Consider the following 15,231-nt stretch of genomic DNA (forward strand, 5'->3'; position numbering starts at 1 on the left):
GGGCCATCAGCTGGCCCAGCTCAAGGGAGGTAAGGCACCCGCCGGAAAAGGGGAAAAAAATGGCGGACAGCCTTGCTTGGCAACCCCCATGAAATCGTCGATCGACCCCAAATGGGGTGGCGACCCACAGGTTGAGAACCGCTGTCCTAATGTGACCTCTCAGGTTCATATAGACTCCCAGTACAAGCCATGATGACGTTATGGGTGCCATGGTGTTATTGTGTACTGTAAATGTCCTGAATTATGTCATTGATGCTGGATATCATGACATGACTGAACCATTGCAATTGTCCATGTGTAATACGAAATAACTGTATGGCTATTGCTTATTGAAATTCTTCTTTTGTGTTTGTGTTTGTGCGTGTGTTTTATGCCATGGACAAAGGCAGCAGGCTATAAACCAGTATAATGTAGGAGTTCTAGTTCTGCCTTAGGCATGAAGCCAGTTGGGTGACATTGAACCAGTCATTCTCTCTCAGCCCCAGGAAGGAAGAAATGGCAAATCACGTCTGAAAAGCCTTTCCCAAAAACTGCAGAGACTTGTCCATGTCATCCCTAGGAATCAAGAATAACGCAAAGGCAAGGTAAGAGACGGTCTGGTCTAGTGGTTAAAATACCAGGCTAAAAATCAGGAGATTGTGAGTTTTAGCCTTGCCTTAGGCACAAAACCAGTTGGGTGAGTTCAGGCTAATTCATCTCTTAGCCCTAGGAGGGAGGCGATGGCAAGCCAATTCCAAAAATCTTCCCAAGAAAACTGCAGGGATTTGTCCCATAAGTTGCCAAAAGTCCAGACTGACTCAAAGGAACAAATATAACAAAAGTGTTCATTATACAATGTTTATAACATTATGTATTTATAATTTTTTGTTGCGTTGCTTTCTCTTTCTCCATTTTCTTCTGTCTTTATTCTGCTTTGTTGAAAGGCATTTAAAAAAAAAAAAAGTAACACGGTTGATGTAAATGTCATTTGCAGAACATTTTAAGGTCAGGATATCCCCTCCTTATAGGTGCATCCCCAGGACCCTTGAGAAATTGAGTGTCTGTTGGGAGAAACGATGAACAAATAAGGATAAAGATGATGGAATGGAGCCTTGGTAATGAGGACGTGGCAAGCCGGCTGGCTGCTGGCCTTGCAAGGTCAACCAGACGGGAATCGCAACCAGATGAGCGAATTCTACTTTATTCTAAAATGAAGTAGAATGTTAACAGAACATGGCAAGTCTGGAGGTCCAGTTCTCCCACTGTCTCCTTTACAATCTGAGAACTTAGAGACGGTGCCTCCCAAGTCTCTTGCTCTGCCCATTTGGCTACGCAAACTTTTATCTGACTGTTCCCAAAGCAGCATCTCTTCATCCCGTCTCTCAAGGTCTTTTCCATATACCCACAGTGGTTCTGCTTGTTGATACAATGCCATGAGGCCGTGTGGGTCTATGCCAAGCATACAAGCCTGACCACATTCAACATTTAGGCAGAACAAAGACCTTCCTCCCTCCCTCCCTCCCTTTCTCTCCCCTCTCCTCCCTCCCTCCCCTCCCTTTCCTTTAGAATAGAATAGAATAAAATAGGAAAGAATAGAATAGGAAAGAATAAGAATGTAATGTAATGTAATGTAATGTAATGTAATGTAATAGAATAGAATAGAATAGAATAGAATAGAATAGAATAGAATAGAATAGAATAGAATAGAATAGAATAGAATAGAAGCTGGAAGGGACCTTGGAGGTCTTCTAGTCCAGCCTCCTGCTCAAGCAGGAGAACCTATATTGTTTCAGACAGGTGAATGTCTAGTCTCTTCTTTGTAGAAACTCTCCTTCCTTCCTTCCTTCCTTCCTTCCTTCCTTCCTTCCTTCCTTCCTTCCTTCCTTCCTTCCTTCCTTCCTCCCTCCCTCCCTCCCTCCCTCCCTTTTCCTTTCCTTTCTCCTTTCCTCCCTCCCTTCTCCCTTTCTTCTTTCTTTACTCCCTCCCTCCTTCCCTTCCCTCTCCTCTCCTTTTTCCTTTCCTTTCCTCCCTCCCTCCCTCCCTCCCTCCCTCCTTCCTTCCTTCCTTCCTTCCTTCCTTCCTTCCTTCCTTCCTTCCTTCCTTCCTCTTTCCTTTCCTTTCCTTTCTCTATTTTTAATCCTATATTAAGCCTAAATCTTGAAGGATAGCTTACAGTATTATTTTGAATTGAGAGACCTGGATACAATGTGTGTGAGACCAAGTGGACGTTTTTAACGTCTTCCAGTGGAAGAGAGCGGGGGAAAAAAATGTGACCAGAGTTGCAGACGCCTGGTTCTCATGAAATGTGAGAATCTCTTTTGGAATACTCTGAAATGAGATATTTTTCTTTCTTTCTTTCTTCTGTTCAATTATGTCCAGTTCTCAAAGACTGGCTGGACAAGTCCCTGCAGTTTTCTTGGCAAGATTTCAGAAGTGGTTTTCCCTGGCCTGCTTCCGAGGGTTGAGAGAGAGGGACTGGTCCAAGGTCACCCAGCTGGCTTTGTGCCTAAAATGGGATTATAACTCAGGCTATTCTGGTCTCTAGCCTGGTGCCTTACCAAAATCCAACAAAGAAGCCAGCCCTGCATATATTCCACCAAAAAACCACTAGAGGGTAGTATTGCTACAAATGTTTGCTCTCTCTTAATCTCTTACATTCTCTCTCTTTTTTTTTCTTTGTAATTTATTTTAAGGAAGCATTACCATTTCAGCATCCCACACCTTTCTTTACTTGGATGTATCAGCTAAGCTATGCAGGGTGATTAAGCAATGCCCTTAAAAGGGGGCCATGCTTCTTCCAGTGTGGCTGATCCTGATCATATGGGGAGAAGGGAAAGGAAGGGGTTAGAACGAGTACTTGTGCTTTACTTGTGCGTTAGCCCCGTGCCTACCCTTTGCATCCCAGGAGAGGACTTCCATTGCTGAGAATGATACTTTTCCTCTGCACGAAGGCATACGTGCATTTACTCTTCCCTAATGTATTTATTATTTTTTATTAAATTCATTGGCCGCCCATCTTTCCACAGGGTAACAGCTGGACAGGAGAAAAGAGATTGTCATTTTCCCAGGCCGTGAATTTGATAAGAGAAACATATATACCGCTTGTTATTGGTAATATATAAATTCATCCACTGACTACACCCCTCGTTCATTTGCTTGCCATCTCTGAAGTCAAAATAATTTCCTATCTTTGGATCATGCCCCTAGTTTCTAATCTCTGCGGGCTGGCTGAAGTCCCACCCATTGTTGCTGAGGTTGAGAAACACTGGACTAATAGTAGAGCCGCTTCTGGAAATGCTAATATTTTGGTCACCATAAGTAGTTCAGATAGCTGCAAAGTTCCAGGGAAGGCAGAAGTGAATTCTTAGCATGAGAGGGTGCAAAGTCAGCCCTACTTACTGGCAGAGTGTATTGCACAGTTGATCCAGGAGTATATTGTTAAGAATTGAATGTTCTAAATCTGTATTTATTTATTTTTTACTCTACAGGGGTGGTGCATCTGGGATTTTTCTGGCCTGGTCACAAAGTCCAGCCAGAATGGAGAATTGCTGGGTGTTCTCTGAACTTGGTTGTTTCCTTGCCTAACTAGATAGCATCATCAGTGCTAATAGGGAATGTAGTTACTAGTGCTGCAAGCTATTAGCATATAAAAAGTTAGAAACCTCCTTTCCCCCCCCACCCCCAGCACTGATGATGATACCTAGTTGGGTAATGAAATGCATGCAAGAAAACAACCAGTGTAGAGAGCACCACGGACTTCACAGTTCAACCTCTGAGCCATGCAGAGATTCTCTTCTAACTGTAGAATGGAGAGCTGCAAAAATAGCTGAATCTCTCTGGATAGCTTATAATAAAACGCATTAGGTTGTATATCGATATCCAAATCATTTAATTATTCATTTGGGCAATACCAAACTACAATGTAAGGAGGCAGTCAGCCAGAAATGCTTTCCTTTCCTTTTCTTAAATGGGGTAATGAGAAATAGATATAGATATTTTAGGGGGGGGGGAAAATGATGCTGCAATTTGACTTGGGAAGCACCAGTTTTTAGCAAAGTGAATTGAATTTGATGGAGGAGTGTCCTCCTAGCTATTATTAAACAGGAGGGAGGGAGGGAGGGAGGGAGGTAACCTTCAACCTTGTTTGTTTTCTTGCAAACATTTCATTACCCAGCTAGGTAAGATATGAGCCAGCCGTGTGCTGCAGCTGACAAAAAAGCCAACACAGTGCTGGGCTGCATTAAAAAGAGGGATAGAATCAAGATCACGTGAAGTATTAATACCACTTTACAATGGTAAGGCCACACTTGGAATCCTGCATCCAGTTCTGGTCACCACGATGTAAAAAAGATGCTGAGACTCTAGAAAGAGTGCAGAGAAGAGCAACAAAGATGTTTAGGGGACTGGAGGCTAAAGCATATAAGGAAAGGCTGCTGGAATTGGGTATGTCTAATGGAGAAGGACGAAGGGGGACATGATTGCAGCGTTCCAATATCTCAGGGGCTGCCACAAAGAAGAGGGAGTCAAGCTACTCTCTAAAGCACCTGAAGGCAGGAGAAGAAGCAACGGATGGAAACTAATCATGGAGAGAAGCAACCTGGAACTAAGGAGAAACTTCCTGACAGTTAGAACAATTAACCAGTGGAACGACTGACCTCCAGAAGTTGTGGGTACTCCATTACTGGAGGTTTTTAAGAAGAGACTGGACAGCCATTTGTCTGAATGGTAGATAGTCTCCTGCTTGAGAGGGGATTGGACTAGAACAGGGGTCCCCAACCTCTGGGCCATGGACCAGTACTGAGCCACAGCATGCCAGCAACCAGTCCGCACAAACAAGCAAAGCCCCCATCTGTGGGATGCAGGAAGCACACAAAACCACGCACCCTCTGGTCCACGGAAAAACCTCTCTCCACAGAACCGGTCCCTGGTACCCAAGAGGTTGGGGACCTCTGGACTAGATGACCTCAAAGGCCCCTTCCAACCTTGTTATTTTGACATTCTGACATAAGAGCTCCAGAGCCCGTGGTAAGAATAGCGTCTGTAAGAAACCTCCAAGATGAATTTAAGCACCTGATTTTATTTTTTTAAAAAAACCAACACCTCTGTGCAAATAAAAGACCCCCCCTCAAATCTAACAAGGTCAAGTCTTCATTATCTGAAGAAGCAAAAGGAGGATGGCTAGCAATCCGTATCGCAGTCCTGACAGATGGGGATACCTCCACCAATCGTAGGGAGAACTGGGCTGTTGGCTTGATCTCCAGAGCTTGGGGATTTGGCTACAAACGTTTCATCTCCATTCGTGGTGGCGGGGGGGGACATCTTCAGTGCGCTTTGAACTGTGCACAATTCAGAGCAGGGAGAAATGGGCAGGTCCCAGGGGTGACCCAGCACGGATCAACCTTGCCGACTCAGGGCTTCTTCCCTGCGATTCTCCTCCAGCTGTGCGGCCGCTTGGCCTCCTGTCTGACGGAGCCACGGAAAGCGCACGCTCTGGCCTTCCATGGCCAGCCTCCTGCCCTTGCCAAGGGCAGGTTCCCTGCGCCTCCTGGGAACGCTGCAGAGGCGATCTGGAAGACAGCCTGCATCTCTGGGAAAGGAACCCGGGCTCTCTCCGCTGGGTCCTTGACAAGCATGTGGGCGCAGAAGAGATGAAGGGCTGTGCCAAGACTCTCCTTCCTTTCGGTTCTGCTCGGGGAGGTGGGGTTGTTATGGAGTCTCTGGAGGAAATGGAACAGGGCGGCTGCCACAGTCAGCAGGGACAGAGACCATGCATGGTTCTCCCCCCTTTTCCCCACTGCCAAATGGGTCTCCCCCCCACCACAGTGGGAGAAATCTGCAGCAGCAGCACTGAAAAAAAATGGGGAAAAACCCAGGGTTTTCCAAACGGCTTTGGGAAAAAAAAGGGGGGGGGACCAGGAAAAAAACCCTGTTTTTTCCCCAATTTTTCAGGGTTCCCCCCCCCCCAGGCCTTCCCGTCTCTCGAATGGACCAAATTCCCCTGCTTTGTAGTCACATTTCTGGCTTCCTTCCAAGCAACAAAGGTGGGAGTTTTTGAGACTTTGGGTTGGTCCAGTGGTGGGATTCAGCCGGTTCGCACCAGTTCAGCAGAACCGGGAGCTAATTTTTTGTTGCCCAGGCCCAGAATGGACTTCCGGAAGCGGCATCCCACACAGAGAACCGGTTGTTCCCCTGTTTGAATCCCACCACTGGCTTGGTCGCTTTTAAAGAGAGGAGGGGGCGTTTGATTGCTGACTTATTGGTCTATTTGAAAAGTGTCCCGCTTTGGGAACGTTGTTTACTGGGGAGTTTTGGGTGTGGTGGGCTGGGAGATGGAAATGCAGGCAGTCCTCGACTCACGCCCACAATGGAGCCCAGAATTGTCTGTTTCTAAGCGAGGTCTGGCCACCGCTGTTCAATGAATCACTGCAGTTGTTAACTTAGTAGCCCGGTTGTTAAGCCATGATGGCGAACCTTTTAGAGACCGAGTGCCCAAAAACTGCCCCCCACCCATCCCCGCTCCGCCCTGCCCACTGGGCCACCCACCACCTCCACAGCCCGCCACAGATCACCCAGGCAGCCCAGCAGCGCCATGGCAGCCACGGCCTTCGCCCATGCCCTGCAGCATCATCTGTGCACAACAGGACGCAAAGGGTGGGGGTCTTGTCCCCATTGCCCAACTACCATGTCCTTGGCTCCACTGCTTCGTGTGGGCCTCACCCAGGGGCAACTCTCCTCTGGGGGGGGGCTGCTGGTGAGCAGGGGGCCGTGGGAGGAGGCGGGGCTGGGGAGACGGTGCATGTGCCCACACAGAGGGCTCCGAGTGCCGCCTCTGGCACCAGGGCCATAGGTTCGCCACCGCTGTGCTAAGCAAATCTGGCTTCCCCATTGACTGTCACAAAAGGGGACCACGTGACACACACCCCCCCCCGTGGATACTGCAACCGTCGTAAATATGAGTCAGTTGCCCAGCGTCTGAATTTTGATCATGTGACCGTGGGGAGGTTGCTACGGTGGTGTGAAAAGCAGTTATAAGTCCCTTTTTTCTGTGGTCCATTCCATTCCAGTATCTATTCTATTCTATTCTATTCTATTCTATTCTATTCTATTCTATTCTATTCTATTCTATTTCATTCCATTCCATATTTTCTATTCTATTCCATTCCATTCCATTCCATTCCATATTTTCTTTTCTATTCTCTTCTATTCTTCTCTTCTATTCTATTATTATTTTCTATTCTATTCTATTATTATTTTCTATTCTATTTTATTCTATTCTATTATTATTTTCTATTCTATTCTATTCTATTCTATTATTATTCTATTCTATTCTATTCTATTCTATTCTATTCTATTCTATTCTATACTTGTAGTCAGCTGCAGGTTTGGGAGCGTTCTCCAAATCCTTCCTGGAAGGGCGAATTCTTCTTTCCATTTTCCCTGCACTTGGCTCTTGTTCCGTCCGAGAACCTCAGAGGAGAAAACGAGGAGAATCTGTCCAGATCTGCATAGTTTTTTCCTGCTTTTCCAAACCAGCTGGTCTTTCCTTCTTGGGTCTCCACCCTCTTTTGTGGCCTTTCCGTTCTGTTGTTGGCTCTGCTCCCTTCTTGTCCTGCCTGGATTTCCCTCCTTCTAGTCTGGCCTGGATTTTCCCCGTTCAGAACCAACTCCAGCTAAATCGCTCTGGCTAAAGTGTACGGCTCCCCAGGACGTCGATCGGCACTGCTGGGAAAAAAGAAAAAGCTGGGTGCAAGGGAGGCATCGGTAAATTCAAAGTCTCATTCTCGGTCTTGCACTTCTCTGAGCTTGGCTGATCTCAAGGTTGGATCTAATGCATTGTTAATTGTTGAATGGGGGACCACCAGGAGAGACGAGGAGTTCGGAAGGATGAAGAACATAGGAGGCAGCCATCAAAGAAACATTGCCTTAGCCCAGAAAGATAGGAGAAACAATGGATGGAAACTGATCAAAGAGAGAAGCAACCCGGAATTAGGGAGAAACTTCCTGACACTGAGAACAATCAACCAGTGGAACAGCTTGCCACCAGAAATCATGGGCGCTCCATCACTGGAGGTTTTTAAGAGGAGACTAGACATTCACCTGTCTGAGATGGTATAGGTTCTCCTGCTTGAGCGGGAGGCTGGACTAGAAGACCTCCAAGGTCCCTTCCAGCTTCTATTCTATTCTATTCTATTTTACTCTACTCTACTCTACTCTATTCTATTCTATTGCAGTGCTTTTTTTGTAAAAAAAAAAAAAGGTGCTGGAACTCACACACCTTATGCAACCCTGCCTTGCCTACCCTACAAGGTTCCATCCAAAAAAAGTGCCGGAACTCTGTTCTGAGCGTTGTATGACAAAAAAAGCCCTATTCTATTCTATTCTATTTTCTATTCTATTCTAATCCATTCCATTCCATTCTTTCTCTATTCCATTCCATTCCATTCTATTCCAGTATCTATTCTATTCTATTCTATTCTATTCTATTCTATTCTATTCTATTCTATTCTATTCTATTCTATTCTAATCCATTCCATTCCATTCTTTCTCTATTCCATTCCATTCCAGTATCTATTCTATTCTATTCTATTCTGTTCTGTTCTGTTCTGTTTTCTATTCTATTCTATTCTATTCTTTTCTATTCTATTCCATTCCATTCCATTCTTTCTCTATTCTATTCTATTCTATTCTATTCTATTCTATTCTATTCTATTCTATTCTATTCTATTCTATTCTATTCTATTCTATCTCTATTCTATTCTATTCTATTCTATTCTATTCTATTCTATTCTATTCCAACCAGAATTCTGGGAGTTGAAGTCCACAAGTCATAAAAGGGCCACGTTTGAAGACCCCTGCACCAGAGTGTTCATCCCTAAATGAACCAAGACGCCTTCTAAAGCTCTGTCCATCCCCACGTTTGAGTTTTCCAGACTTGATTTATCTTCCAGTCCTTGAGAAGGGTCAGTGTCCTGCCATTTGGAAACACTGTTTTAGGAAGTGAGTGCTGGAACCAAGTTGTCATCTCCTTAAGCTTTGTGCTGTTCAGTTCACAAGCCATGCTTATGTAGGAACTGACCTTTGTTGTGACATGTTTTAAGAAATCTGTTGGTCTTGCCTTTGACTGGAAAAGCCGTGGGAGAACAGTCTCTGCTTGAAGGCATCTTCTATCAGAAGAGGGATCTAATCTGAAGACCGATACAAAGACTGAGATATGGAAGTAAGCCATCATAGGGCAAGCTGAGGTGGCACCCAATATTCTTGGCAGTTGTCTTCTCTTCCAGGAATAAAACACATATCAGATTTCTATCTCGACTGGAGTCATGTGATAAATATTTGCATCTTTGCCTAGATGATGGGATATGCAAATATTAAGCAAACCAGTTTTCTGTATCCTCTTTAGGGCTTGGATTGTGTTTGATTGTGTTCTATTTCTTCTTATTTGCCAATGGATAACCAGCTAACCTACACGTGACCAATAGCATACTTTCTGCATTTTTTCTCAACAATCCAGTTTTCAGTCCCTCCCTTCTTAAGAATAGTCTCCTTGAACTTTGGGTGACTTCAGAAACATCTCCATGCAAATTTCTTGGCAACCATAGACAAGTGGCTTTCTTCTTCTTTTTTTTTTTTTTTTTTTGAGATATTGGTTTGACTTAGTCTAGCCTACAGCCTTGGACTGCAAGGCGATCAAACCGATCAGTCCTAGAGGAGATCAACCCCGACTGCTCTTTAGAAAGCCAGATCCTGAAGTGGAAACTCAAATACTTTGGCCACCTAGTGAGAAGGAAGGACTCAATGGAGAAGAGCCTGATGCTGGGAAAGATGGAGGGCAAGAGAAGAAGGGGACGACAGAGAATGAGATGGCTGGATGGAGTCACTGAAGCAGTAGGCGTGAGCTTCAATGGACTCCAGAAGATGGGAGAGGACAGGAAGGCCTGGAGCAGCGGTTCTCAACGTTTGTGTGACGGCAACCCCCGTCACACAAACATTATGCGCATGCGCGGCGCGGCACGCATGGGGGCGGGGGCCCCGCGTGCGGCGCGCTTGCGCTGCGCCGCCCCCACGCGCTGCGTGCATGCGCGGCGCCACCCCCTGGAGGCGCGGCACCGCCCCCACGTGCGGCACGCATGCACGGCGGCGCCCCCCAGAGGCGCACCGCCGCCCCCACGCGCAGCGCGCATGCGCGCCGCCGCCCCCAGAGGGGACAAAATGGCGGATCGCCACCTTTGGCGACCCCCGGAAAGAGGTCGATCGACCCCAAATGGGGTCGCGACCCATAGGTTGAGAACCGCTGGCCTGGAGGAACGTGGCCCATGGGGTCGTGATGGGTCGGACATGACTTTGCAATTAACAACAACACAGCCTTGATGGTCTTCTTCATGGCCCGAGATCAAGTCCAGACAAGATCAGGCACCTTCTGCCCTTAGCTGAGATCACCCCATTCGTTCATCCTATGTCTAATTTGTCATAAAACTTTCCAGTCATTTAGCTAGCTGGGCATTCATTAAAGTGCAGGTAAAATGACACTGGAAGACAGGAGTAAGAGATGGGGAGACAGGGGGAAGAGGGAGAGGAGAGTGAGAGGGGGAGAGAGAAGAGGGGGGAGTGAGAGGGGGAAGAGAGAGGGTGATGGGGAGAGGGGGGAGAGAGGGGGGGAAAGTGGGAGAGGGAGAGAAGGGAGAGAGATGGGGGAGAGGAGAGAGAGAGAGGGAGGAAGGGGTTTATGTATAACACAGCCCAAGGCCCCTTCCAATATTAATTAGGGCAACCAGCTCCAGGTCTAAACAGGTCATCCTCAACTTACGACCACAATTGAGCCCAAACCTGTTGCTAAGTGAAACATTTGTGGAGTTTTGCCTCATTTTTTTCTTGCTGCAGTTGTTAAGTGAATCCCTGCAGTTGGTAAATTAGTAACACGGTTGTTAAGTGAAACAGGTTTCCTCATCAAAGTTTGCAAAAGGGGATCACATGACCCCGGGACACCGCAACAGTCATAAATAGGAGTCAATTGCCAGTTTTCATCATGTGAACATGGGGAAGCTGTGAGGGTGGTGTGAAAAACAGCCATAGGCCACTTTTCCCCCCTGTGATGTTGTAACTTTGAACGGTCGCTAAATGAACTGATGTAAGTCGAGGACGGCCCTATATTAACTATTAAGCCCAGCCAAGGCAGGCAGGTCTTGGCTGGCCTTACAGCCGGTGGGAATCCACTCCGCTGTGGTTCAGTCAGGGGAGCAAGGAGGGATTAAATCCTGGTGGGCTCAGGGTGCAAACTGCCTCCTGGTCCAGAGCAGTGGTTCTTAACCTGGGCGATATTGCCCCCCAGGGGGCGATTTCATTTTTCAGGGGGGCGAAGGAACGAAAAAGGGGCGATATGGGGGCGATGGAGCAAGAAGTTTTAGGGACACTTTTGTGACTTTTTCATACAGTGAATTGCTGTATATCTGTCGTACAAAAACATCAGATCGCTTGCTATTAGTGGACTGAATTGTGTTTTTAAAGGTTCCTCCAGCTAGCTTCAGTACAGAACGCCGTACATATGTGAATATGCATCGCTTATCTTCATGCGCGTTGCGCAGCAGCCTCTACCCATACAGTGGCGCGCCATTGGCCAGAATATGGGAGATATGGGGAAAAGACTGGAAATAAATGATTTGCATCGATAGGTCCTGATGACAATTTTAAAGAAAACAGAAAAAGGGTTTGCATAAATGAAAGAATTGTTTCCCATGTTGTGACTGAGAGGTTGTGTTGGGGGAGGGGGGCGATGACAACTTCCTCATTGGCTCAAGGGGGCCATTCGTTCAAAAAGGTTAAGAACCACTGGTTTAGACAACGTGGGAACTGAGCCCCTGCCTCTGGCCACCCTTGCTTGACGGCTCAGGTGGCAACCGGCAGTCCAACCCTGGATGGCGCAAACAGAAGAGAATAGCAAGAGTCGGAAGGGACCTTGTAGGTCATCTAGTCCAACCCTCCAAGCAGGAAACCCTGCGACACCATTGCGACGTACAAAAGGTACTTTCCAGCGCCCGAGGAGTAAGCCGCGAAGGGGAAGGAGCGCCCAGGGGGAAGGGGCTTTTCCTGCACGGCCCCCGCCTCTTCTGCCCCTTCCCCGGAGAAGCGTCGTCGGAAGAAGCCGCCGTGCCCGTGTCCCAGCAGGCGGGCGCCCGAGCCAGCGGCACTTAGGCGCGCAGCAGGGCCGGCCCGCGGAGGGCGAGGCGAGGCGAGCCCCGGCGCTTTCACACGTGCTCGTCTTTGTTGACAGGGCTGGGCCCGGCCCGGCGTCACGTGCCCCGACGGCCGGCCTCGGGCTCGCAGCTGCGCGGGTCTCCGCTCAATGCCGCGACTTCCTGCCTGCGCTGCAACAGCGGCGGCGGCTGCAAGCAGGAGGGCGGCGGCGGCGGCGGCGATCGGCGCTCCGGTTCCGCGGCGGGGTCCGGGCGGGCGGACGCCGCCGCCTGTGTGGCTGCGGGTCGGGCGTGCGCGTGCGTCCCCGGGGAGCGGCGACGGGCGAAGATGAGCGCGGGGCACGTCGTCTGCACCGGCTGGCTGATCAAGTCGCCCCCCGAGAAGAAGCTCAAGCGCTACGTGAGTCGGGGGGCCGCGGGGGGGGGCTCCCCTCACCCATCCCCCACCCCCACCCCCGTCTCCCCTGGCCTTGCAAAGGCTCTCCCCCTCCCCGAGGAAGGGCTGGCGGGGGTGCGGGTCCTGCTGGGGCTTCCAAGCGGGGCTTGTGCGAGCTGGGTGGGTGGGTGGGTGGGTGAGTGGGTGGGTGCGTTCGTGGGAAGGCGAGCGTTGCGCCCCCCACCCCGCACTCCAGCCTTCTGGTGGGGGAAACGGCCGCTTGGGAAGCGGAGGAGGCTTTTTGCGCGCGGGCGGGCTTCCAGGCTTCTCTTACCCCGCTGGCTTCCTTCCCCCCCCCCCAGCCCTCTCCTCTTTTCCCCGGCCCCCTCCCCGCCGCCCAGCCCGGGGTCCGCGAGCGCCTTTTGCCCGTTACGCAATCCGGAGCAGGAGGCTTTGTTTTGGAACGAGACGCCTCCCAGCCCGGCTGGTGTTGCAAGCCGAGGCTGTTGCCTCGCGCTCCGCTTGGGGAGGGGGACGGACGGGTGGGTGGGTGGGATGTGCCCGTCCTCTCCCTCCCTCCCTCCTTCCCGTCCTCCCCGACGGGCCCGGCTTGCGAAAGTTGCAGGACCGCCAGAGGGTTAGGATGAGTGGAGGGGGGGGCGCTGGAGGGTGGGGGGCGAGCCGGACCGATGAAGACCCCAAAGGAGAACTTGGAACCCTCGCGGTCCGCAAAACGTGGTTGGTGGAGGGCGGTGGGGCAGATGTCGCGGAAGCAGCCCTTCGGACGTGCAACGAAAACCCGAGAGTGCAAGCCGTGATCCCACTCGCCTAACCCCTGAAAACGTGTGGATGGGGTGATTGGTAGAGTTTGGGGGGGGGGAGGGAAGGAGGGAGAGAGATGCGTGTTGTGGCGACATCGGGGAGGGGTGTTTGCTTGGGGTCCGTGGAGGACCGGAGGAGGGTGGTGATGGGGGAATAGATTTCGGATTCTGACGTTACCCTTAGGCAGAAAGTTGAAAAGGAGATTGTGAGGAGGCAGAAGAGTTGAGAAGCAGCCGCGCGTTAAGCCTGGCTTGCTTTAATGCTTCTTCATGAAACCACCTGCTTTCCAGTACACACGCGCGCGCGCGGACACACAGAAACACTCGCTCTCTCTCTCACATACACATACACACATCCCTGCCCAAAACACTCTCTCTCTCTCTCTCTCTCTCACACACACACACACACCCCTGCCCAAAACACTCTCTCTCTCTCTCTCTCTCTCTCACACACACACGCACGCACGCACACACACACACACACACACACACACACACACACACACACACACACACACACACACCTGCCCAAAACGCACCGTCGCGTGTGATTGGTATAGTCCCCATTCGGATGAGTTGGCAGCCAGCGACGCTGCTGAGTCGCCCTTGGCAGCTGGAAAGCCCCCCGCCCGCCAGAAGGGGAAGGGAAGGGAAGGGGAGGGGAGCGCTGTTTTGCTCAGGCGGGGCTGCAGCAGCTGGCCCGGCCCGCCCGCCCGCCCGCCCGCCTCTGGACCAAGCCCGTCCGTCAACAGGCCGTCGAGCGGGGCCGGAACCAACGCCTTTCCGGAGCCTGCTCTCCGTGAGGCGGGCCGCGTGGGCCCTCTTCGGCCCAGTTTCCCCCCTCCTCGCTCGAGCCCCTCCGGAGCTCCCCACTGGGCAGCTGCCAGCACCAACGTGGGTCCTGTTCCCCTTTAGCAGGCTTGCACGGGTGTGTGTGTGTGTGTGTGTGTGTGGAGAAGAGTGGAAAGCACACGGAGACAGGTCCGGGAAGATGAGGGTTCATCGTCTGGAGCCCCGTGGGAGATTCCCTGGAGGAGGCCCGGGAACGAGTTGCAGGTGGCAGGATGCACAGCATTCCTGGATGCCGTTTTTGGTCCCTTTGCGCTACAAATCCTGCAGATTCGCCTCCACCCGGAGCTTCCCTCCTCCCGGCTTACGTTTTCCGCCCTTCCTTTTTGGAAACCTGGGAAATGAAAGCAATAGGGAGGCCGCGATCCCAGAGAAGGAGCTGTGTCCCCCCCCCCATCCAGGCGTCAGGGTTTCGGGGCCCCTTCTCCCCCCCCCGCTCCCCATGGCTTTGGATGCTTGTAGTGTATCAGCGACTTGTTTAACACCCCCCCCTCACACACACACACACACACACACAAACACACACACACACACACACACAGCCCCGCCTTGGCGAACACTTTAAATAACTATTGCAGCCAGTCTCTGGGGAGCCTCGTATAAATAGCTATCTCTGGTATCTTTGGATTTTGTTCTAGCTGCTGAAGGCTGAGACTCCCCCCCCCAGCCTGTTCTCTTGGACAAAATGCTCGAAATGCTGCGTTTGGACACAGATTTGTGCCTAAAGAGCGGGTCCATTGACAGGATGGGTTGGGTTGCTGTATTGGAAGAAAGCTTTGGGTAGAAATCCTTCTTCTTTTAATCTAACCAACCGCCTTCCTTTCTGGCTAGGCTGCCCTTGGGGTTGGGGCTCAGAGAGGACAATCCAAGGGCTGTTGCCGATGCTGGAATGGGCTGAGCCTGGGTGGGGAACCGTGGCTCAGCTGCAGAGGGCATGCCGTGCATGCAAAACACCCGGATTCAAATGCTCCAAGCAAGGCGCCAAAGATGTCTTTGTTTTTTTGGCCAAAAAGGCAAC

General features: G+C 50.3%; 1 protein-coding gene across 1 annotated transcript in view; it reads left to right on the plus strand.

Annotated features, from left to right (window-relative positions):
• The first annotated feature begins 12,117 nt into the window (after window positions 1-12,117).
• GAB3 (GRB2 associated binding protein 3) overlaps window positions 12,118-15,231 on the plus strand; it is an 88,362-nt gene continuing 85,248 nt past the window's right edge. Inside the window, exon 1 of the mRNA XM_039348736.1 lies at window positions 12,118-12,567. Coding sequence (XP_039204670.1) covers window positions 12,496-12,567 — 72 coding nt within the window. The 5' untranslated portion in view covers window positions 12,118-12,495. The remainder of the gene's footprint in view (window positions 12,568-15,231) is intronic.

This window comes from Crotalus tigris, unplaced genomic scaffold, assembly GCF_016545835.1.
Source record: "Crotalus tigris isolate CLP2741 ecotype Arizona unplaced genomic scaffold, ASM1654583v1 scf7180000018172.2679963, whole genome shotgun sequence".
NCBI classification, from domain to species: domain Eukaryota; kingdom Metazoa; phylum Chordata; class Lepidosauria; order Squamata; family Viperidae; genus Crotalus; species Crotalus tigris.